Source organism: Palaemon carinicauda, chromosome 8 (assembly GCF_036898095.1).
Source record: "Palaemon carinicauda isolate YSFRI2023 chromosome 8, ASM3689809v2, whole genome shotgun sequence".
In the NCBI taxonomy this organism is placed as follows: domain Eukaryota; kingdom Metazoa; phylum Arthropoda; class Malacostraca; order Decapoda; family Palaemonidae; genus Palaemon; species Palaemon carinicauda.
This window is the reverse complement of record NC_090732.1, coordinates 141,963,333-141,988,596: the sequence shown is the minus strand read 5'-3', so window position 1 is coordinate 141,988,596 and position 25,264 is coordinate 141,963,333. Positions and strand designations below refer to the sequence as shown.

The window sequence follows — 25,264 nt, the reverse complement described above, 5'->3', positions numbered from 1 at the left end:
ATGAGTGTAGGGCAGGAGAAACTTTGATCAGAATTTTATCCTTTTGTCGAGTATTCAATTGTCAGTAGAAAAATTATGTGTTCTAGCTCCAAGTGAGAGGTTAGAAATCACTTTGAAATTGATGGCTTAGATCAAAATTTTCTATTGTTAAAGAGCACTTTTCATGTTTTATTCAAAGTACTCTTTCTGATTCCACTACTATTGTTAACCGGTACGGCCTCTTTTTCCCGTATCAGCGACGAGTATCCCTACTAACCTAACCTATTCCTTGGAGAGATGTGCTATTAAAAAGGTTATATAAAAAGAATTTGATAAAACTGTCTGTAACTATTGTAATTAAGGTGAGGTTTTAACGTTCTTAGTACATGATCAATTTAACAGAGTAGTTTTTTATATAAATATAAAATATTCCAATTTTGTTCCTTCTAATCCTTCTCTTCATAGATTTAATAGCTGTTGTGGGTTATTACGAAACAATCTTTTCTTACTAGCCAAAAAATTTTGATGTTCCCTTTAGTATTTTAAATTTATATTCACATGAGCTCCAGTGGTTGTCCCATTTTCTGTGTCACCTTTTTCCTTGTCTTTATTTACTTGATCCATCAAATCTTGACCTTCATTCGACCCTCCACACAAATCATCTGGAAAGCAAGGGCTGGCAAAATAGAACATCAAGACAATGGTCATTGCAATACTTAACTGAACAAAAACCATCACTGGTATATCAAAAAGAGCAATGACGCAACAAAAGAAGATATATAGTTTTTGGTCGCAGATTGTAAACTCTGTAGTGTCTGTACTATTGATTGTGCTTGTGAAGTTGAGTCTCTCATGCCGCCATAAGTGGAAAGCCCAGTCATTTCCTGGGAAAAAAGAAAGAAATTATGAAAGATATTCATGTTAAAGTTTTTCGACTCATTTTTATAACTAAAAACAAACTACTGTAGTGCCATCACAACATTATCAACCAAATTGTGTCCACATTTGTGATCTCAGATATTCACAGACATAACCACTTTATTTGTGTTCCAGATAAAATGAGCAACTATTCATTTGTACATGACTATGGACCTGTTAGTAGGTGCTCACCGTTCTTTACATTTTTGGTTTGTATTGCTGTCAACCCCAGCTCCATCAGAATTTCCCCAACCCTTTCCTTGATAACCTCAAGTTCTCATTTGTCACTTTCATAATTATCCATGAATATTAATTTTTCTTTGATTTTTCATACCAAATTTTTCCCATGGTAATTTCTGTATGGGGTTAGTGTTGTCAGGATATCTAACATAGTATACTGTAGATATTACTGAAGGGTCTTTGTAGAGTCCCCTTGTCACCAAGCTGCAGCCATCTTAGCCCTCTGATTTACTTCTTTTCCAAAATACATTAATTCATCTTGGTGTCCAATTTTTTTTCATTTAGCTTCATAACACAACTGAATTGTTTTCGCCTTCTTTTACCTTGGTGCTGAATGGGCTCCCCGCCCCGGATACCATATACTGTATTAACATTTCTGTCGTGAATGTTTTTCCAACTTTTACACGTACAAGCTTTGTTTTGGCCACCTCTGTACTGTATAAGTATCTATTGGTTGATTTGGTATTACTTTGCTTTTATGAATTCACTTTTGTCAAATTATTGTGCATAATTGAGGTATTATAAGTTTTTAAATATTTAACTTAGCCGGTGAATATATAATAGCTGCAACTCTGCGGCTCGACAGACAACATACTTAAAAAACTCGCGAGCGATCGCTATGCAGGTTGCGGGTGTGCCCACCAGCGCCAACTGTCGGCCAGATACCACTCTCGGATGTAAACAAAACCTTCAATTCTTCTCTGTCGAACGTTGACGACAAGACGTACTTTTACTCGCTGTAGAACCTGGAGTTTTCCCATCATATTTGGTGAAGTACTTTAATTTGGTTTGAGCTTTCGCAGTACAGGTGTTTTTCTTCAACATAAACTCTTGAACTCTTTTTTGAATCGGATTATTTGTTGATGACTTAGATCGTTTTTGGAATTTTCTTTGACTAATTCAAAATGGCTGACCCTTTTCAAGTTCCTAAGTTTCGAAAGTGTAATGCTAGGGACTGTAATAGGCGTCTTCCAAAGGCTTCTCTCGACCCTCACACTGTTTGTTCCAATTGTCGGGGTAAAACCTGTCAATTGGGAGATCGGTGTGAGGAATGCGTGGGCCTTTCGGAATTCGATTGGATCGAATTTGATAAATATACACGCAGACTAGAGAGAGATAGGGTAAGGAGAAGTTCTTCTAGGTCGGTAGATTTTTCCTCTCCACATGCCCCTGAACCTAATCCTTCCCCTGTAGTGGTTGTTCCTAACCCCCCTCCTAGCACTCAGGAATCGTCTATGCAAGACATGTTGCGTGCTATTCATGCCTTGGGGGAGAGAGTTGAGGCTTTAGCAAGTGACCGTAATCAACTCATGGCGGACGTTAAGGAACTCAAGTGCCAAAGTGCCACGGCGGAAAGTGGGAAAGTGCCTAGTGTTACTCAAAGTGTTGTGAACAGTATTGCGACCGAGGGTTCGTCTGTTCGTGCCTGTCGATCACCTAGTCCGGGACCTCTTGCAAGCTCCCAAGCCCAGGGGAGAAGCAATGTCGTACGACTTATGGGTTCGAGAGGCCTTGATCAGCGAACAGACGTTCCCTCTTTGGTATCAGGCGTATCTCGTCAAGATCGCCCCTACCATAAGACGAGAGAGCCCATTTTTACCTCGTCGTCCGAAGGCGTTTCACGTAAGAAACCATGGAGCAAGGTCTCTAGACCTTTGAAACGCAAGTCGGTCCTTTCAGGACAAGTCCAACGTCCCGGATGTAGTCACTGGGACAGTTCGGACCCGTTGCCGTCATCTGATGACTGCTCGCCGCCTAAGAAAGGCAAAGTTGTGCCGTCTCAGTCGCTAACCCTGTCTGTTACCGCACCCGCTTCCGTAGACCCTAAATGGGTTATACTGCAAGACATGCAGTCTAAGCTTGCGTCCCTTATGGAAGACTACAACGCAGAGAAGGTTTCCGTTGAACCTAGCCGTTTTTCTCATGGAGATACTGGCCGTCAGCCATCCAAGCGTTCTGTTGTGCGTCCTGTTGACGTTGATGTAGCTTTCTCGCGTCAACCAGTTGGGGTTGTACCTCCCCCGATGCGGTCCCGTGTGGATTTCCAGCCGCACGTTGACGTTAGGCAACTCACTGATGCGACTGGTGACGTTCAGGACGTTCACCAACCATCAAAGTTGACTTGTTTTGACGCGGTGCGTTAACCTCCGCAACCCAGTATGGTGTTGACTGCACAACCCAGACGGTCTAAACAGTCTCGGGTGGACGCTGTGCGTCCTCGCGCACCTGTTGTTGTTGACAGTTCCCAGACTGTTCAGCAGTTTCAGGACGCTGCGTCCTGCTACGTCACGTATGCACCAGTGCGGCCGGACGCTGCGGGTCAATCGTTGCCTACCCCTTTGCCGTTTTCTCATCAGTTATCAGATGAGGAACTTTCAGATGAGGACGTTGCTGAGCCACAGCCTGAGGATCAGCCTTCAGATTTAGATGAGCCTAAAGCAGTTCCACCATCTTTGGACTTTAAAAAAGTCATGCTTGTTTTTAAAGAGTTGTTCCCTGAACACTTTATCTCTGTGGCTCCTCGTTCGCCGCCGTCTGAGTTTGTTTTAGGCGTTCCTGCTGCCATGCCAGCCTTTACGAAACTCGTTCTCTCTCGCTCATCCAAGAGAGCTTTACGGCTGTTAGGCGATTGGTTGGAAACCAAGAGGAGTTTAGGGAAGACGGCCTTTGCCTTCCCCCCATCTAAACTCTCGTCTAGATCGAGCGTCTGGTATGCCACGGGAGAAGTTCTCGGCTTGGGAGTTCCTGCCTCTGCCCAGGGCGACTTCTCAAGTCTTGTAGACTCTCCCCGCCGCCTTGCCATGAGACGCTCTAAGATTAGTTGGTCATCCTCGGACCTGGACCACCTTCTTAAAGGCATATTTAGGGCGTTTGAAGTTTTTAACTTCCTGGACTGGTGTTTGGGAGCCCTGAGTAGGAAAATCTCATCTGCCGATAGGGATGTTTCCTTACTCATTATGTCCTGCATGGACAAGGCCGTCCGCGATGGATCCAACGAGCTTGCCGCCTCATTCACGTCAGGAGTCCTAAAGAAACGAGAGTCTCTGTGCTCTTTTCTTTCAGCAGGAGTGACGCCATGTCAAAGATCTGAGCTACTCTTTGCGCCCTTGTCTAAGTGCTTGTTTCCTGAAGTCTTAGTTAAGGAAATTGCCTTGTCTTTAGTGCAGAAGGACACCCACGATTTAGTTGCGTCCTCGGCTCACAAAGTTCCCCCTTTGCCTGCCTTGTCTGCTAGACCTAGGATAGACACTCCAGCGTCCAGGTTTATTCCGCCCTATCGTGGCAGAGCCCCCAGCAGGGGAGGTGCTCGTGCCGAAGGGAAGAGAGGAAAGAGGAAAGGATCCAAGTCCTCGAGGGGCAGAGTCTGACTGCCCGCAACTTCAGACAGCAGTAGGTGCCAGACTCAAGAACTTCTGGCAAGCCTGGGAGAAGAGAGGCGCAGATCAACAATCTGTGAGGTTGCTCAGAGAGGGGTACAAAATCCCTTTTGTACGCAGACCTCCTCTAGCGACGTCCCCCATTGATCTCTCTCCCAGGTACCGAGAAGAAGCAAAGAGACAAGCCCTGAAACTGGAAGTGTCTCTTTTACTAGAGAAGGGAGCGGTGGTCAAAGTCTCGGACCTTCAATCACCGGGGTTTTACAACCGTCTCTTCCTAGTATCAAAGAAGACAGTAGGTTGGAGACCGGTGCTAGACGTCAGTGCTCTGAATGTCTTTGTCACAAAGACGAAGTTCACCATGGAGACCACAAAGTCAGTCTTAGCAGCAGTCAGAAAGGGAGACTGGATGGTGTCTCTCGACCTAAGGGACGCTTACTTCCACATCCCCTTTCACTCAGATTCCCAACCTTTTCTGAGATTCGTCTTCGACGATGTGGTGTACCAGTTTCGGGCCCTGTGCTTTGGCCTAAGCACAGCTCCTCTCGTGTTTACGAGGCTTATGAGGAATGTGGCAAAATTCCTCCATTTATCGGACATCCGAGCCTCCCTTTATTTGGACGACTGGCTTCTCAGAGCCTCTTCCAGTCATCGCTGTCTGAAGGATCTCAATTGGACTCTAGATCTGACCAAGGAATCGGGACTCCTTGTCAACTTGGAAAAGTCCCAGCTGATCCCATCCCAAACTATTCTGTATTTAGGGATGGAGATTCACAGTCCAGTTTTTCGGGCTTTTCCGTCGGCCCCCAGAATAGATCAAGCCCTGCTCGTCATCCAGAAGATGTTGAAGAAAGAACGTTGCTCAGTCAGGAATTGGATGAGTCTGGTAGGAACGCTATCATCCCTGGAGCAATTTGTCTCGCTAGGAAGGCTACACCTCCGACCTCTACAATTCCATCTAGCTTTTCACTGGAAAAAGGACAAGACGCTAGAGGCGGTCTCGATCCCGATTTCCGAAAAGATAAAGACTTGTCTGACTTGGTGGAAAGACAATATCAGTCTACGAGAGGGTCTTCCCCTAGCAGTTCAGAAACCCAACCACGTTCTCTTCTCAGACGCATCGGACTTGGGCTGGGGCGCGACGCTGGACGGTCGGGAATGCTCAGGTCTGTGGAACTCGAGTCAGAGGAGCATGCATATCAACAGCAAGGAGCTTTTGGCGGTTCACCTGGCCTTGATAAGCTTCGAGAGTCTCCTTCGAGGCAAGGTGGTGGAGGTCAACTCGGACAACACCACGGCCTTGGCGTACATTTCCAAACAGGGAGGTACCCACTCACTGACTCTGTACGAGATCGCAAGGGACCTGCTCATCTGGTCAAAAGATCGAGGCATCTCCCTAGTAACGAGGTTCATCCAGGGCGACTTGAACGTTCTAGCAGATTGTCTCAGTCGGAAAGGTCAAGTAATTCCAACCGAATGGACCCTCCACAAGGATGTGTGCAAGAGACTTTGGGCGACTTGGGGTCAACCCACCATAGATCTCTTTGCAACCTCGTTGACCAAGAGGCTTCCAATCTATTGCTCTCCAGTCCCAGACCCAGCAGCAATACATATAGATGCCTTTCTCCTAGATTGGTCACACCTAGATCTTTACGCATTCCCACCATTCAAGATTGTCAACAAGGTACTGCAGAAATTCGCCTCTCACGAAGGGACAAGGTTGACGTTAGTTGCTGCCCTCTGGCCCGCGAGAGAATGGTTCACCGAGGTACTTCGATGGCTGGTAGACTTTCCCAGAAGTCTTCCTCTAAGAGTAGACCTTTTACGTCAGCCACACGTAAAGAAGGTACACCAAAGCCTCCACGCTCTTCATCTGACTGCCTTCAGACTATCGAAAGACTCTCGAGAGCTAGAGGCTTTTCGAAGGAGGCAGCCAGTGCGATTGTTAGAGCGAGGAGAGCTTCTACCATTAGAGTTTACCAATCGAAGTGGGAAGTCTTCCGAGACTGGTGCAAGTCAGTTTCCGTATCCTCGTCCAGTACCTCTGTAGCCCAAATCGCTGATTTTCTCTTATACCTGAGAAAAGTTCGCTCCCTTTCAGCCCCTACGATCAAGGGCTACAGAAGCATGTTGGCCTCGGTCTTCCGGCATAGAGGCTTAGATCTTTCCAACAATAAAGATCTGCAAGACCTCCTTAAGTCTTTTGAGACCTCTAAGGAACGTCGTTTGGCTACATCTGGGTGGAATTTAGACGTGGTCCTAAGATTCCTCATGTCAGACAGGTTTGAGCCTTTACATTCAGCCTCCCTGAAAGATCTCACTCTTAAGACTCTTTTCCTGGTATGCTTGGCCTCGGCTAAAAGAGTCAGTGAGCTTCATGCCTTCAGCAAGAACATCGGGTTTTCGTCAGAAAAAGCCACTTGTTCTCTGCAGCTTGGTTTCCTAGCCAAGAATGAGCTACCTTCTCGTCCTTGGTCTAAATCTTTCGATATTCCTAGCTTATCGGAGATCGTAGGCAATGAACTAGAAAGAGTATTATGCCCTGTTAGAGCTCTTAAGTTCTACTTAGCTCGTACTAAACCTTTACGAGGCAAATCTGAAGCGTTATGGTGTTCGGTTAAGAAACCATCCTTACCTATGTCAAAGAATGCTTTGTCATATTTTATCAGATTGTTAATACGAGAAGCTCATTCACACTTGAGTGAGGAAGACCGATCTTTGCTTAAGGTTAAGACGCACGAGGTTAGAGCTGTAGCAACTTCCGTGGCCTTTAAGCAAAATAGATCTCTGCAAAGTATCATGGACGCGACCTATTGGAGAAGCAAGTCAGTGTTTGCGTCATTTTACTTGAAAGATGTCCAGACTCTTTACGAGAACTGCTACACACTGGGACCATTCGTAGCAGCGAGTGCAGTAGTGGGTGAGGGCTCAACCACTACAATTCCCTAATTCCATATCCTTTTAATCTGTCTCTTGAAATGTTTTTTAATGTTGTTTTTATGGGTTGTTCGGAAGGCTAAGAAGCCTTTCGCATCCTGGTTGATTTGGCGGGTGGTCAAAGTCATTTCTTGGGAGCGCCCAGATTAGGGGTTTGATGAGGTCCTGTTGTATGGGTTGCAGCCCTTTATACTTCAGCTCCTGGGAGTCTGTCAGCATCCTAAGAGGATCGCTGGGCTCCGTAAGGAAGACGTACTTACAAGGCAGAGTAATCGTCTAAGTCGACTTCCTTACCAGGTACCTATTTATTTTGGTTTTGTTATATTGATAACTGTCAAAATGAAATAAAAAAACTCTTAGCTTATACCCTGTAAACATATTTAACTCTGGTCTCTACCCACCTCCTTGGGTGTGAATCAGCTATTATATATTCACCGGCTAAGTTAAATATTTAAAAATGATATTTTAATTATAAAATAAATTTTTGAATATACTTACCCGGTGAATATATAAATTAAACGACCCTCCTTCCTCCCCAATAGAGACGCAGTGGGACGAGAAGAATTGAAGGTTTTGTTTACATCCGAGAGTGGTATCTGGCCGACAGTTGGCGCTGGTGGGCACACCCACAACCTGCATAGCGATCGCTCGCGAGTTTTTTAAGTATGTTGTCTGTCGAGCCGCAGAGTTGCAGCTATTATATATTCACCGGGTAAGTATATTCAAAAATTTATTTTATAATTAAAATATCATGTTTCTTTTTTAATTTATTCCCTTTATTATTTTTTTTTTTTATTTAGTACAGTACACTGCACTCTATTAAATATGCTTAGTCCATGACATGTTGCTCATAAAGTTGAAAGTTTGTACTGTTGTGTTAATCTCTTATTTGTTTGCACAATGTAGGGACTCAGTGTTTCTTACTTTGCTTATATTTAATGTGTTCGGTATCTACTTATTTGTATTTGTAAGATGAATTTGATGCTTTGCTATGCTACATATCAATTTAAGTACTTTTGTTTAATACTTTTTAAGTGGACTCTGAAACCATTTATCATTCAGTGGTGAAAGTAAATTTTTATCACTTGTATGGTACCATATAGTGTAATGTTTAGTGTATTTTAAGTAGTCCATCGCATTTGTTGTATTGGCTTATTTTGCAGCCTTATTTGTGCATTTTTTTGCTTGATTTGTGCAGTTGTACACCCTAAGCATTTTTCTTTGAGCACTTTAATGTACTTTAAGGAAATCTGACGTGTTTTTATGTCCTCACTGGTGATGGACCTCACGTGATTTTTAGCAATTTTGCAGCCAGTTCCGCTCACCCTCTATCACCTGAGAGCCATGTATCTCCTGAGATGGATCAACCCATTCGTTATCCCTTATGGTTTATACCCAGATAAAAGGGATTTTGACGAAGGAAAAATCTATTTCTGGGGAGAGACCTGTGACGCCCGGTGAAAAGAGTCCTTCTTTACACTTTTCTGATATAAATCTTCCAAATATACCAGAGAAAGATAAAAGCATGGAATGCAGAGGTTACTACCCTCGCGCGAGCACCTTGTGGGTGTCGTGTATACATCAGGGACGTGTGAAAACCACTATTCACAGGCTGTCTTCCATTTAGATAATTCCATCATCAAAGGGAAGGGCCGTAATAAAGGCCCTAGAAACCACACTTGGAGCACACCACCGTCACCTAACACGAGCGCCCTCTAGGTCATCCTTCTGCAAGAACATATGGCTTGGCAAGGAAAGGGTGGGTCCGTACAAAAACAACCGGGAAGAGTTTCACTGGGCGTCACAGGTCTCTCCCCAGAAATAGATTTTTCCTTCGTCAAAATCCCTTTTCTGGGTCGACCTGTGACGGCCGGTGAAAATGTACCAGAGAATGCCTTCCAAGACCAATAAAGTAATAACACAATGAGGAGAATACAAACACCATGTAAGACAATAATGTAATATAATAATGTAAGTAAACCTCAAAATACAAACTAGCCAAATGACATAGGGAACGTAAGGGTAAATAAATATAAAGACAAGGAATCAACTGAGTGTTGAAACGCAAAAGGCATCAAACCTTACATGTCTAAGCATATCTAAACATTAAAGGAACGGTAACTATAATAACAGTTAAACCATAGGAATTAAACATGGTAAATATCATAGGGCTAACAAACTACCCAGGAGAGTGGCGACGTGGTGTGAGTGGCGGGTATGAGGGAGAAGAGAAGAGATGGAAGAAAGGAAGAAGAAGAGATTAATGGGGAGAGATAAGACTCCCCGCTGCCACCATCGGGTATTTAAGGGCCTGTAAGTTCTTTAGATAGTGGCGTTTGAAAACCATAGGGGATTTCCAACCCGTATATTTCTTAAAGTCATCAAAGTCCCTGTTCTGGAAGTAATTGATGGAGGTATCTACTGACCGTATATCATGAGCATGGGGAAATGATTCCGGATTAGAATGTTTAATGAAGTAGAGGATTTGTTGCCTGATACCAGGAATGGAAATAGTACCTCCTTGTTCCCTGATAACCAAGGGGCCAGACAAGCGGGTGGCAGTTCTAGCTAAAAAGACCCTAAGAGTAGTGACTGGACACAGAGAAAGGATCCCGGGGAAGAACGATAATCTTCCAAGGGGAGCACCTATTTTGCGGATCCTCATTTTTAGCTAGGAAAGCTTTGTCTGGAGAAAGGAGTACTTCGGCTGAAGGGAGGAAATCTATGTTTTCCGGGTTTCGTGAGAGAGCTGCTAGTTCTGATATTCCAGCACCTGAGGCCAAAGCCGTTAGAAATAAAGTCTTCCTAAGAAGAGTGATATAAGAGCAGGATTCATTGTCCGTGTCCGTCGCAAGTTTGAGGACATCGTTCAGAGACCAAGAGACCTTTTGTGGCCGAACTGAAGGTCGAAGCCTAGCACATGCTTTTGGAATAGATGAGAAATAGGAATCAGCTAGGTTAATGTTAAACCCAACAAGGAAGATCTTCTTCAAAGCTGACTTGATGGTGGTTAAAGTGCTAGCTGCTAGGCCTTTGTCAAATAGGAACCTCAAGAAAGAGATGGCTAAATTCGGAGACATACGAGTATGGTCTGAACTCTTAGGAAATCTGCTAGTTCTTAACAGCCGAATCATATTGACAAATTGTCGAGTCCCTTTTGTCTGATTCGATGAAGAGAACGTTTTCCTGGTCAATGTTCGTGTCTCTACGAGCTGCAAACTTCATATAGTCCACAAAGTTAGAGTTTTGGCTATCCTTGAGGAATCTGACACAGTGAGTTTGGATTACTTGGGTCAGTTAGAGGAACGGGATCCGGAAGGGACGGAGTTTCAACTCGAGGAGGAGAGGAAACCAACTGTTCTTTGGCCAGTGAGGTGGTACTAAAGCCACTGCCCCCCGGAAGGAGCATAGTTTGTGTAAAACTTTCATTAGAAGATTCACTGGGGGAAATAGGTAAATCTTCTTCCAATGGTTCCAATCCAGGGTTAATGCGTCCATGGCATAAGCCTGAGGGTCCAGGGTTGGGGTCACATAACAAGGAAGTTTGTGATTCATCTGAGTTGCGAATAGATCTACCTGGAGGCCCGGAACCAGCCTGAGTATCCACCGGAATGAAATTATGTCTAGAGACCATTCTGATTCCAGTGGTTTCGTCCTGGATAGTGAGTCCGCTATCACATTCTGGACTCCCGCTAGGTGAGTTGCTGACAGGAACCAGTTCTTTTCTGTTGCCCAGGTGAAGATAGTGACCAGGATCTGATTCAGGTTGGGTGACTTGGATCCGCCTCTGTTGACGCAGTGTACTACGTCTGTGCTGTCTGACACTACTCTGATGTGGGTCGACCTCGGAGGAGAGAGTCTCTTCAGGGTCAAGAACACTGCCATGACTTCGAGAACATTGATATGGGACTGTTTCATGGCGGGTGACCAAGAGCTCTGAAACATCTGATGTTCGGAGTAATCCCCCCATCCACTTAGAGACGCGTCTGTATGGAATGTCACTTGTAGAGGTGGGAATTGTAGAGGAACCGATTTGGAGAGGTTCTTCGGTTCGGACCATGGGCGTAGTCTCATTTTCAAGACAGAGGGGATCTTCGAGACCTTGTCTCTTAAAGGTACTGTAGCTCTCTTTCTCCAAACTCAATTGATGTCTTTGAGTTTGGCTTTTAATAGGAGATCTGTTACTGAAGCGAATTGGAGAAGGCCGAGGATTCTTTCTAAGGCTCTTCTGGACATTGTTTGTGTTTTAGAAAATTCTTGATCTTGGAAGCTATTTCCCTTACCTTTTTGGAAGGGAGAAACAACGTGTGCTTCGAAAGGTCCCACTGAATGCCTAACCATTCTAAGTGGCCTGATGGTTGCAGGCGGGACTTTTGGAGATTAACCCGAAATCCCAGGTTGACGAGAAATCAAAGTACTTCCTCCGTAGCTCTGTTGCCTTCCATGGCCGACCGGGCCCAAATGAGCCAACCGTCCAGATAAGCAATGATCTGTATCCCTTCGTTCCTGAGTTGTTCTAACCCTGTCTCTCCCAGTTTCGTGAATATCCTGGGATCAATGTTGAGGCCGAAGGGCATGACTTTGAACGCAAAGGCTTTCCTGCCTAGGCGGAAACCCAGATAAGGAGAGAAGTTTCAAGCTATTGGCACATGATAATAGGCGTCGGTAAGGTCGATAGAGGTGGTGACGGCCCCACGGGGAAGTAAGGTCCGTACCTGAGAGATATTTAACATCCAGAACTTGTCGCAGAGAATGTAAGAGTTTAGCTTTGACAAGTCCAGGTCCACTCTCAATGTCCTCTACCCCTGTAGCTTCCTCTCTGGTGTCCACGAAAGGAACCTGAGGGTTCGGAGCTAGGGTTGTATGCAGGCGAGGGCATCCAAACGGGGTTAGGTTGTGTACCTGGGGAATCAGTGAGGTAGACCACCTGCTGAGGGGGATTCGGATGCAGAGACGTCGAAGCAGAGGGAGACTGTGATGACGAATGGGTAACTGATGATTGATGGTTGTGACCCCGGTTTGTCTTGTAAGGGGTAAATCTCTGCTTCTTCTTGAAGAAAGCTTGCTTTTGGGCTTCGACCTTCTTTTTGGCAGTGAGGCCCCGCCTCACCTGCAATATTGGTTTGCTCTCGTATCATCTTGTAGAACCTTGTTCACCTCCTCCTGAGGGAAGAGGGTTTTACCCCAGCAGGAGGAAGCTATCAGCCTGTTCGGTTCATGTCTAATAGAGGCCTCAGACAGAACGTATTTCCTACAACTAACCCGAGCAGACCACAAAGCGTATAGGTCGAGTTGGTAGGACAAAGATAGGTTCTTCGTGAATATCCGAAACAAGGTCTCAGTGGAATAAAGCGAGGCTAGGGACTCCGCGAGGTGGGGTCCGTCTCCTTAAGAGCCGGCATGGCAGAACCTTCTTTGACAGCTTGAATAGTAAGACCTGTCAATTTATCCGTAATAGGCAAGGTAAGAATGAGAGCAGTTGTAAATATGGCGTAGGCCCCATTGTGTGGGGTGAGCTTGGAATTAGCATACCCCCAGACCAACCACGTCCTGGCCCAGACAGCTTGGGCCTGCTCTTTAGGAAATATTACCGTTACCTTCGGTACCTTGTCTAACCTAACCAAGGCATGCTCTTTCAAACGGACGAATCTGTTGAATGGGAATTCTAGTCCCGGAGGGTAAATTCTAGGTCCTCTAGAGGGCGGACGCCTATGTCATCCAGAGTTTTGGTACCATCTATATATGGAGCATGTAAGGCAAATCTCTATGGGTTGTTTTTATCGAAGGGGGTTACTTCGATGCGTCTGGGGCTGTATGGGAGTCATCCGAGTTCCTGAACGGATCAGATTCGTCACCAAATCTTTGAGCTCCGTCATAGCTCCTTGGCTTGCCCTAGCAGTCATGGTTTTATGCAAAGTAATATGAACATCAGGATCCTTTGAGGGTCCTAGGAACAGTGACGCAGATAATGGCAAAGCTGAAGGCTCAAAACTCATCACCACCTACCTGCTCGTCCATGGGTTTAACGTCCAACCCTAGAGAGGACACGTCCCCCTCCAATAAAGTTTCCTCTTCCGTTGGAATGGTTGCTCTAACCACCTCAATTAACGGGCCTGCTGTCTCCGGTGGAACTGCCGCAGTAATAGAGCCCGGGAACAGGCGAGAGGCTATGTCTCCGTCGAGGAGATAGGGTCCGCTAGATGGAGCATTTCTTCCAAATCTTGACACTCAAGGGTGGAGAGCCGCTCTTGCAGCCCGGAGAGATTCATCATCATCCTGAAAGAGATGAGGGGATTATTGATGAAGGAGAAGACCGTTCTCCTCAATAAGCGATGTATACATATATCAAGAACAAATTAAATCATCGCCAAAGGATACCAAAAGGAACAAATTAGAACCAACTTACATCATCGTTCAGGAGTAGGGAGGACAGCTCGTAGCAGAGCGTGCATGACTCCGGGAGCCATACCATGTAGGCGGATCTTCTGTAAAAGAAAGGAGACATAAGTCTGGATGTTCCTTGAGACTCTGGTCAGTGATCCTATTCACAGGCTGGAATCAACCAAAGTATCTATAAAACAATAATATATATGTATATGTATATATTTGTACATTTATATAATATATATATATATTTATGCATATATTTAATTAAATATATGTATATATATGGATAAATATCCATACAACATTGTGTTCAAATAGAAATAAATTTCTACTTCATACTTGGGATCGAACGCTAGCCCCTTCTAATGAAAAAGCCAGGTCGAAACCAACCATGCCATGAGAGGCCATTTTTCTGGATAACATTAATTATGTGTGCCTAACATGGTTCTCTCATTGCTAGCTAGAGCTACAAATTAACATATAAAGTCAAGTAACCACGTAACATGTAACTATAAACCTCATCGGTAAAATAATGTTAACCTCGGTTCTGAACGACTGAGAGATTCTGAACGTCTGAGTGATCTCCGGTGACACCGGAGTTCTGGTGACAAAGGTCCGTAATAATGAAATCATAATTAATCATGAAAAAGGTTCGTGTGCATAAGGCCGAAGCCGGAGTCTGAGTGCCGGGTTTCACCGTTGCACTCCAAATATCTGACTAGTTCCCAACCCAATGAGTATCCATTATAGCGGAGTATAACTCAAGGCGGTGAACGTTCCGAAGAGAATGGAACTAAGGGTGGTGTCATAAAGCGATCCCAAAATAATGACTCATACACTAACGGAACCTATTAATAATGCTAGCTATATTAACAGTAACCACATCAATGAAACGTAAATACCATCAAACGTAATATCATAAACCCGGAGAAGAAGAGGAGGCAGGGATAACTCGTGAGCGTATAAAACGGAAAATGGGAAATCCACCTCCCCTTACTCGAGATTAAGAAAGAAAACGAGAGAAAGGGTAACTCGTAACTGTAGTAACAGAAACCGAGAACTCCATGCTCACGCTCTCTTGGTTACATTATAAAGAACCAAAAGCACACAATAATATGATATAAGAATAATGATAAAATTGTAATAACCAAGAACGAAGAATAACGACAGCGTAACAAATAAATAAAAAGATATAGTCTAAAATGACCACCTTCCCGAGGCGTGTACTTAAACTATAACAAAGGCAAGAACGTTATTCTTCGTTCGTCCAAATTGGACTTGCTAGCAAAAAAATACCATAGTAAAAACAATAATAAAATAATGATAGTAATAATGGTCATAAAACGTAAGTGATATAACCTAGATGACAGAGTACCAGATGGGCAATATTAACTTGAAATACTAGCGAAGCGAACAAAGCCAACATGGCTGCCGACACCGAGGAAGGCCAAGCCACTCCCAAAATTAAAATCCACATTACTGGAAAAAGGACAAATGCCCGGTACTGGAAAAAGCTGTCAAAACAAACTATGGTACTTAACATTGGTAAAGGTGAAGTAGCAGCATCAGTCATGATGAATTAACGACAAACACGGGAAAAACACCGAAAGCACAAACAATACGACTATGCGGGCAAGTCCAAAACAGAAGGATGACCTAGAGGACGCTCGTGTTAGGTGACGGTGGCGTGGTCCAAGTGTGGTTTCTAGGGCCTTTGTTACGGCCCTTCCCTTTGATGAAGGAATTATCTAAATGGAAGACAGCCTGTGAATAGTGGTTTTCACACGCCCCTGATGTATACACGACACCCACAAGGTGCTCGCGCGAGGGTAGTAACCTCTGCATTCCATGCTTTTATCTTTCTCTGGTATATTTGGAAGATTTATATCAGAAAAGTGTAAAGAAGGACTCTTCACCGGCCGTCACAGATCGACCCAGAAATGCAATACTTTAGTTCCTGGAGGTCCATTCATTGAGCTTGGACCTAGCACTAGGAGCAGAGCTTTGCATTTGACTTTCCCCTCTTCCACCATGTTCATTACTCATATTCTATGGATGAGGAGGAATGTTGGCCAGCATCCCCTTGTTTTATTTTGCGAGTGATCAAAATTGTAGTCAATCCCAGAAGACCAAGGAGTGATAAAGAAGCGAAATAGAGTTAACAGTAAGCCATTTATAGTCAGAATACTTTGAAATGGCCATGGTAGTAAGGTAATACCTGCCATGGTATAAAACCTACTCTGTCATTGACCAGTTTCTCCTTGCATCTAGCACACCTTGCCACTGCAACAAAATGCTGGGGAGTTGACTTAGTCTGTCATGTACTATAGACAAGAGAGATGATGGGGATGCTGCTAAAGTAGTCAAAGCTAAAATGAATTTGACTAGATTAAATCCAGCATAAAGTATTAGAGTAATGGTAGACATTACAAAATAAGTTGTTTGGTAATGTCAAACCGTTCTAATGACAAACCTTTGTATTTTGGTGTTTTTAGTTCCAAATAAAATTCCCTATTGAAGTATTATTTCATCTTGGAACTGATCACACTCATTTGGCCAATGGGTATTTGATGAATAAACTATGTAACACCAAATGCTAAACAGTTCTTACAATTAATTTTTTGTGAATATTGAGTTTTTAACTCAAAATGTATATAAATTATTAAAAAGGTTTCCTTGTGATAGATATCAGAATCTTCAGTAATAATAATTTATTTAATCAATAGATATTTAAGGAGTTGCAAAATATCAAATAAGGTGTAATATATTTTGAACAAACTCATTGGGCCAGCCTTTTGGGAATTAAGGAATACAAACTATTTTTTTCTTGGCATGTGGATGTAGTGTTTACTTTCTTGGTCAAGGTGAGAGTGACACTTCCTATGATGTGCCTTTGTCTGATACCCAGAATGGTCACTGCTGTTTGTTGCTTGAGTTTCCAGCTAACCCTCATCTGCCTGAGGACCATACTGTACTGAATTTTGCTTTTGCACATGCCTGCTGATCTCTAGCCATTTCTCATAATGGTTCTGTTTCCACTGCATTTGCATAGCTTACTTTAATTTTGTAAGTTGGCCCTAGTGTTCATGCTTTGCCTGCAGCTTCTGTTAGTTCAACTACTTGAACAGCACTCACATCACCTGTACATGCAACTTTTTTAGTACTTTCATCCTCTGTTTACTTTACAGTACCTGTTACATTTGCTACACCCCTGTTAAAGGACCCACTATGAAAAGGACTCTGATAGAAGGGGAAGGCGATATCCCTTGGTTTTAATTGAGAAGCATGCAAGGTTAGAACCTCTTAACAATTGCTACATTAGAAGGAGGCTTTGTCTTCTGAGTAGGTGGTTGATGGAAAATTTCAGTTGACCCCAATAGTAAGTTATTTGATCTTCTACTTACCACTGCAAGATTTGACATCCTTGTAGATATCAGCTCTGTATGAAGGACATGAGATCTAAAAGGATAGGACTTTCCACTGGCTGAACCTAACCCTGCACACCTACTTACCCACTCACAGATTCTACAATTTTCAAGTACGCTCTTTGCTATCTTGTCACTCATCTTATCCTAGAGGGTATGGTAAAACATGCTCTACCATTCTTCACTCCATTTCTTATAGTCCTCTCACATGCAGAGACTTACATAACAGAGGAGTTTCTTTTAAACTTAATTGCTTTCACTAACTGGTGTTGAGACATTGGAGATTAGAAAGTTTGGACAAATGCCTTGAAGATGACTTTTGCCGGGCAGGGTGTACCTTTTGGCCAGCTTTGTAATGGAGAAGTGATATGTACCCACCAGTTACATGTTTGCGTTCCTTTCTTTCTCAGTTTTCAGAAACCTGAGGCTCTTGGAGCTGATTAACGATATCCTATTCTTGAGTCTTTGGTGACAATCCTGGAGAAGCTGACATTGATGCCAACTAAAGTGGTAAGTGTTGACCCAGTTGCATTGGCCTCCCTCAGGTGGTTCTTAACAGTGAGATGAAAGAGCTTTCTTCATCACTGCAGAGGTTGAGATACCCATAGCATGTATGTTATCTTGCTTATTTCCTCTTGCTAGGGAGATGCCAATGAGGAGTCAGTGGATACCATTTTGGCTGAGGAAAGGCCTTTGAAAATTGTTGGAAGGAGAAGATGAGGTTTCCATCAGAATACAAACAGCTCTCTTGTCAATGGGGTCTTGTTAACAGAAATATTGAATGTCCTAGTTGGAGATAAGAGCAAAGCCTCGAGTTGTTGGCATCTTTGAAGTTGGTGGAAAGCACAGTCATTGACAGGCATGAAGAACAACAGACACAAACTTTCTTTAAATAATTGCCGTATTCCTAAGCCTTAATCATTTTATCCATAGAAGGAAAGGTAATCATTGTTTCAATAAATCACTAAAATAGTGATGTCTACTTAGGGAATCAAGGAGAAACAAGAAACAAAGCTGAGTTATCTAGGTGTGAGATCTCTGTGTGGACAAAGGTCAACAACTTTGGGATAGTACCAAATTTCATTCCAGAAGGGTGAGCATCATTGTGGATAAGCTCACCTGTGATAAACATGGTCTGTCATCAGAATGGTTGCCAGATCAATAAGACTGCAATGGGACCTATTTAGCCTAAATTTAAACCAAAACCTCCCTGTTTTCTGTTCAACCAGACCCTATAGCCAGAAAGATAGATGAAATTTTTATTTCTGTAATGATAAGACATTTGTACCTCCCCTCCATCCAACAGTTTAAGACAATTTTTGGCCAAGTATCAGATGAAACGTATGAAGGCACTCATCATCCTTCTATAGTCACAGTAGAAGTGATTTAAAGATTTTTGTCAATTTCTTATCTACAGGGCCTAGAGTTTGGTTCAATTACATTCTTGGATATTATTGAGGGGAATTTTAGAGATTGAGACCCTCTGAAGATACTACTGCTATCTGATGTGCAAGAATGTAAAATATGTTGAGAAGGAAGGAAAGAAAGGTGAAGAACTAAGCAATAGGAAGATAAAAGGAAGGAATGGAAAAGAATATCCAAGAAGAGGAATGGCTGAAAGGAGACAAGAGAAGAAAGAAGAGAAGTTGGAAATAGAAAGAGGTGAGCAGAAAAGGGTAGGAAAGAAAAGAGGAGCAGATATGTAATGAGGTGAAAGAAAGAAGGAAAGGAAAAAATGCAATATGTGAGAGGAAGATAAGTGTGGAGAATGTATCCTGGCATCAAAACTTGACACCGAGAGGAAAGAGTGAATGAGACTTAAGTGGATTAGGTTCAATGAAAAGAGGGAACTAATAATGGAAGATAAGAAAGGTCTGCTAAAGAAGAAGGAAAGAAGGGATTGAAGAGACTAGATAAAGGAGAAAAAGGGAAAAACAATAATAGGATTTTGGAAATGTAAAGGATAAAGAGGAGAAACGGAAATAGAGAGGTATTAGAAGGACAGTTAGAAAGGAAAGAGAAAGTGAAGATGAGGAAAAGGGAAGATTTGCATGAACATGAAGAAATGAATGAGAAATAGAAATAGTACAAGGGAAAGAGGAAAATAAAGACAAAAGAAAACAAAGTGGATAATAAAGAAGACATTGAGGATAGAAAGGGTAATGTGAAAAATGATGGTGGAATAGAGTAAAGAAAATGGAGAAAAAGAAAAGGAATTTAAATGGAAAATACAGAAGAATTAGGTAAAGAAAAATATGGAAGAGGAAACACTACTGAGGAAAAGGAAAAATGGGAAATGGGGGAGGAGAAAACTTATACTGTAAGTTAGAAGAATGGAAAGGCAATTGAAGGTTTAGGAGGAGAGAGCAAAAGCAAGAAGAAAAAAAGAAGGTGTGATGGATGAAATTAGGATAAACAATGGGAGGCAAATGAGAAAGAACAGAAAACATATATTGAATAGGAAAAAGAAATGAATGAAAGAATCCTGGTGAAAGGGAAAAAGGGAGAATTGAAATCTTGGCCACGAAAGGAGGAAAGAAAGGAGGGAAGGTAGGCCTAAAGGTTAATAAGGAGGAAGATACAGGTAAAAAGGAGACAACAAGAGTAATGATAGGAGAAATCAGAATAGGAAAAGTAGCATGTGAGAAAAAGCAGAGATAGAAGGTTAGGAGAAGAAAGGCAAGAAAACCATGAAGAAAAATGAAAGAATAGACGAGAAAGGGAAGGAGGAAGAGGAAAAATTACAGAAATATCGAAATGAGAGGGAAGAAAGACTTTGGGTAGAAAGTAGGGAAAAGGAAAAAAAGCAGTTGGCTAGAAAGGCTGAGGAAAAAAGATGGAGTAGTAGGAGCGAGGAAAGAAAACTGGAGAAAGGAAGAACGAATAAGAAAAGCAAAGTGAAGAGAAATTAAAAAAGTAGGAGAAAGTTGTGCCTAATGAAGAAATGGAAGAAAAGAAGGAAGAGGAAAATGATGAGGATTAAAAATGGGAGGAGGATAATGAAGAAAGGTACAAATAGAAAAAAGGAAAGGTAGAAGGTATAGAATAAGAATGGAAGGAGAAAGAAGGATTTGAAGGGGGAAAATATAGAAAATGAGTAGGACAAAGTTAAGGGGAAATAAATATATACGTAATAAATAATAAATCATTCAAAGAAAGAAGGTGAGGGGTTATAGGCAAGAGAGAATACAACGAGAAGATAAAGGAAAGTAATGAAGAAATAGTAAAGAAACAGAAGACGGAGGAGGGGAGAAAAATGAAAAAATCCATTTACATATGCCTGTCTTGACAAATATGCTATTGTACCCTAAGTGTTTCTTGGGTGAATTGTTTATTGCAAACCATGACTCCTTTAATGTTTACTTAATGATAAGGTAAAAACAATGTCATTTTACCTCATTCATTTAATTTATAAGGAACAATTACTGTAGGTATATGGAATTATCTATTTATCTTCTAGAAAATCGATTTTTCCAAGTATTCATGCATAACGTAATGTAGATACAGTCCATCGTAACCAATGACGACATTTGGTGTTTCTTGGTAAATGATCATGAATGTAGTATGATGAGTTCTCTTTGTGCATTGGTATAGCTCGCCAGGTCCATCTTGTACATGCATACCTTGCCACATGTTGGACACATCTAATGTGGGTTTGTGGTTGCAGGGACCTCTTGTCTGGCTTGTCACTGATGTGCCATGCAATCTTGCTTCAGGGCAGTGGCCCCATTGTAATTACAGTACTTATTCTCCTGAGCTAGAATTTCTGCATAGTTGGTGGCATTTTGTCTTTGCACTATATCTTTGGGCCAATAGGTCTTCTGTAGCAATTTTAATTGTTCTTATGAAATTTATATTATTAGCTGTTTGCCAAGCATACAGATATTGTGTCTAAGCCAGCAAAGTATATGCGAGGTGAACATGGTTTCTGTGCCCATGCATTTTGTTCTTTCGATCTTTGTAGGTGAAGCCTAGACTTCTCTGTAAAAAAAAATATGAAAATCTTCCAGTCACCGGAGATGGTGTCGATATGTGGTCCAGATCTCTGCACCATAGAGCAGAGTGGAGATGCTATGACTTTATTATTACTGTATTATAATTATTATTATTGTTATTATTATTATTATTATTATTATTATTATTATTATTATTAATCGAGGGAAACCTTGCCACCTCACTTATCAATACAAAAGTGAGAATGATATTGGCCTGAGCAATGCTGGATGTGAGATATAGCATATGAATGTCTAGGTTGTTAATTTAGGGGTTACTTTCAGGTGTTTTTCTTTAAACACTGCCCCCTAAGGCTGATAAAAGCATGCAAAACTTTTTTTATCCTCTTCATTACATAATTGTTTGTGTTAGTGGTGGGGTAAACAGTCCTACAATGGTACAGTATATTTGAAACATACCATTTACCGTTGTACATCGTTAATTATGATGATGGACATAATCTAACTTGGGTTAGCTTGCTGCACTGACTTCTGTTTTTCTTAAAAATATGTGCAAGCCAAGTGCTTGTTATATTGATGTTAGAGTGTTTAAAATGTGTTCTATCGAATTTGGAGCATTGTCCAAATGGGTACCATCAGCAACATATTGCAGATCATTCATTTGGCATTACGATGTTTCAGTTGGGACTTGTAACAGTGTGATGGCAATCAAACTACAATTAATTTGGTATGCTATTTGGGCCCCATCTTCATCTACAAGTTTTCCTGTATTAAAGTTATTATTGAAGAGATTAACATATTGAATAGAACAGGAACCAGAACATCCCCCTGCTTTACTTCTAATCTCACAGGAAAGGATAAGGCTTCTGAATTGCCAATATAGACCTTTCATTCTATGTTGGAGTGAAAGAGCGGAAGTATTTTGAGAATTTGGCAGTAACTCCATTTTTTGCAAGTATACTCTAAACTCTCTCACTTAATGTAGTTTTATCACAACCAATAACTACATTCAGTGTTCCTCAGTGGGTAATGAATGTAGCACAGCAAGTCTCTTATCCATTTTGATATACTGTACTCTTCTTTCCACCTCAGGCATTTAGCAGACATGATAATATCTTTTGGGTCTGCTAATGCTCGCGATTGTTAGTGTGACTTGATGCTAGGTGGATGCTGCTGCATTATCCTGGCATTGGTAGAAATAGTCAAGCATTGCTTTCCCTTATAGAAATAAATAAAGCCAAAATTGATAACTATTAAATGCTTAATGCTATCATTTCGTAAAATACAGAAATTGCAAGTCTGACCATCTTAAAGCTAAGAGCATTTGTACACTTATGGATATCATACTTAAAAGACAAATACAGTACAGTATTCAATCTGAAACTTGGGTATGCGTAAAAATATTTCTAACTAGAATCTGCTCACAAATATTTTAATCTCATATCATTTTTTGCTAACTTCATTATGCAATTTTGTTAAAATGCCTTTCAATGGGCAGTGCAAATTTGTCTTTTCAGTGTGAAGGGTGAGTTATTGATATAAATGATTAGATTTCATTAAGATAATAGTGAATACTGTATTGCAAAATGTTCAGGAGGCTGAAAATCCTAATGCTAATCCAAAATAATCGAGATCAACTTGGTTCAGAAGAAATAAAAGACCATTACCTATGGCTAGCCAAGCAATTTGAAAGATGAGGAACACCGACAAAGGGAAGAAAGATAGCACAAATTTTCGTGTTGAGATTGTCCTCGGTCGACATTTTATCCGGAAACAGGCTTTGATCATTATTGTGATGATAGTGCACACGGCTGAAAAAAAGAATTTGGTGAATAGTTTTTAAAAGTTGGTTTTGCTTACGAAGATGCAAATAGTAAAATATTGACTGGCATTTGTACAGAATGGATGTCGGCTAGTGATATGCCTTGTGTAGTGGTCTTAATAATCAATACATATTTTATTTGATTCGGTATCTGAGGAAATTGTCTCTCAAACTTATGTATTCTGAACAATATAAAACTCAACAAACCAGTTGTACAATACCTTGTACTAGCAGCCACAGGGGAATCTTTGTATTAGGGCACCGATTTTCATATATGGCCCCAATTACTAAGGATATGACAGACATTATGAAGTACAGCATCAGAGTTGAGTATCCTATGCATGATTGCCAGGTCACTCCTGTAATGTATGTGAAAGTTTAGAACCATTCTTCTGCACCAAAAGTCCTATTTTGATAGAATGAATATATGATTATAAAATTAAATAGATAATTCAGTTTAGGTTTTCTAGTTGTAATGGATAAATTTACTTCCAAGTCATTGATTTTATTTTAGTTCCGTAATTCATTTTCAATGTCTGAGTTACCAAATTGCTAATAGGAATTATCATTCTCCATGTAGATTCTTTGGTCCCAATTGAAGTACTGTATTCTCCCCTTCTGACAGAGAATAGATAAAGAAATATTTTATCCTATTCAGTTGTTTGGTTCATTAGTTCCTGATTCTTCTTTGCTGCCAAACTGTGACATGAAATAGCTCCATATCTTATCCTCCTAACACCTTTATATTTCTACTTACCAAGAAGTAAGGTGTTGATCCTTTAGGCCCATTCTTTATTCTTTAACTTGTCTGCAGTTCAAATTATGTCTTGGCTAGCAAAGTGACTCACCTCTCACCTAAGAAACGTTAGCATTTAAAACTCATAATACTCCCAAAACATTTGCTTGGCTTTATTCTCATCTCTAACCTTTTGCTAATTCCTCATATTCCTTTTTTTGTAGTCTTCTACTCCATTATCCATCCTTCCCTACAAGTGCACTAAGACAACTAGTCTTATTTCTCTTCACTGAACTAACAGGAGCCACGATATGAATTTTCTCGTAAGATTTCCTACCATTCAAATTATAATGTTCTTATAAGTGAGAGATGTATTTTTGTCCTCATTTTAATTCAACAAATGATGAAAAAATTAAAATTCAGCATTGTATAATCTGCTGTTTATCTTATTTTTCATACATAGTTTTCTCCCTCCATCTCAATATAATTAAAAGAAATAGTTTAAAGTATCACATATCACACTCCCCATCTCCTTTTCTTTTGTTCCATTTCCTAAGTCTGCATTACTGTGGTGAGTGCCCCAGTAGCTTGTGTTTGGCCCTAGAAACATAAACTTACCCATCCAACCGTTCCCACTGAGACACCAAGTGATGTTTTGCGGTATGAGTCTAACATTTATTTCTAGTTTGTGTTTTGTTATCCAATTGGCTTATCTACCATCCATCTACTGCTGTAAGTTAGCGAGGTATTCATACTGATGTATTTGGCTATTTGCTCTGTATTAATCTGCAAAAGTTTGCTTCTAATAGTAAAGTTGTCGTTAGTTTTGAATTCAAACATTGCGAGTCATATAGCTAAGAGTTCATTCTAAAGGCAAAAGGATTATCATTCAGCTTAAAACTTTATAACTGTAAACTGACGTGCATGTGTAGGACAGAAGAGTGATTGAAAATATTGTTCTGCTATCTTCCTATTGTCTAAAGGCGCTTCTGTCTCTTCTGTTCCAGGGGTTTCTTTAATATCTTGCATGTTGTCATCTTCCTTCTCAAAACACTTGCCTCTGATTGCTTGTATGACAGATATCTGCGAATAAACGGTAAGTATTATTATTATTATTATTATTATCATCATCATCATCATCATCAAGTAAAAAAAAATATATATGAAACGTATTATAAAGGTTACCAACTTGCCAAGAAAGTTTCAATGAACATTTTAATGTAAATTATTGAGCATATTTTTTTTTTTTTTTATAAATGATAGGATTCTGTAGTTACTGCTACATATAATTTTAACGTTTAAAAAGTAATTGTGATGTGCTTTTAGTATTCTCTCTATGCTTTATTTTGATAAAATATGAAAACTGGTAATTTTAACAACAAATTGGCTATTTAATATTGAGTTAAAGGATTTTTTAATCGAACAAAAATTGTTGAAGAAAAAATTGAAATCCAATTTTGAGATGGTGAATGTAGTTAAGACTTGTCTCC

General features: G+C 41.1%; 1 protein-coding gene and 1 long non-coding RNA gene across 2 annotated transcripts in view; one reads left to right on the top strand and one right to left on the bottom strand.

Annotated features, from left to right (window-relative positions):
• LOC137645996 (uncharacterized) overlaps positions 1-25,264 on the top strand; it is a 137,874-nt gene that overhangs the window by 61,918 nt on the left and 50,692 nt on the right. The window lies entirely within an intron of this gene.
• Positions 339-25,264, bottom strand: part of LOC137644749 (uncharacterized) — a 69,989-nt gene continuing 45,063 nt past the window's right edge. The window contains exons 6-9 of the mRNA XM_068377645.1: positions 24,695-24,857; positions 23,260-23,397; positions 22,884-23,027; positions 339-863 (exon numbers count right to left, since the gene is read on the bottom strand). Of these exons, the coding sequence (XP_068233746.1) occupies positions 514-863; positions 22,884-23,027; positions 23,260-23,397; positions 24,695-24,857 (795 nt within the window). The 3' untranslated portion in view covers positions 339-513. The remainder of the gene's footprint in view (positions 864-22,883; positions 23,028-23,259; positions 23,398-24,694; positions 24,858-25,264) is intronic.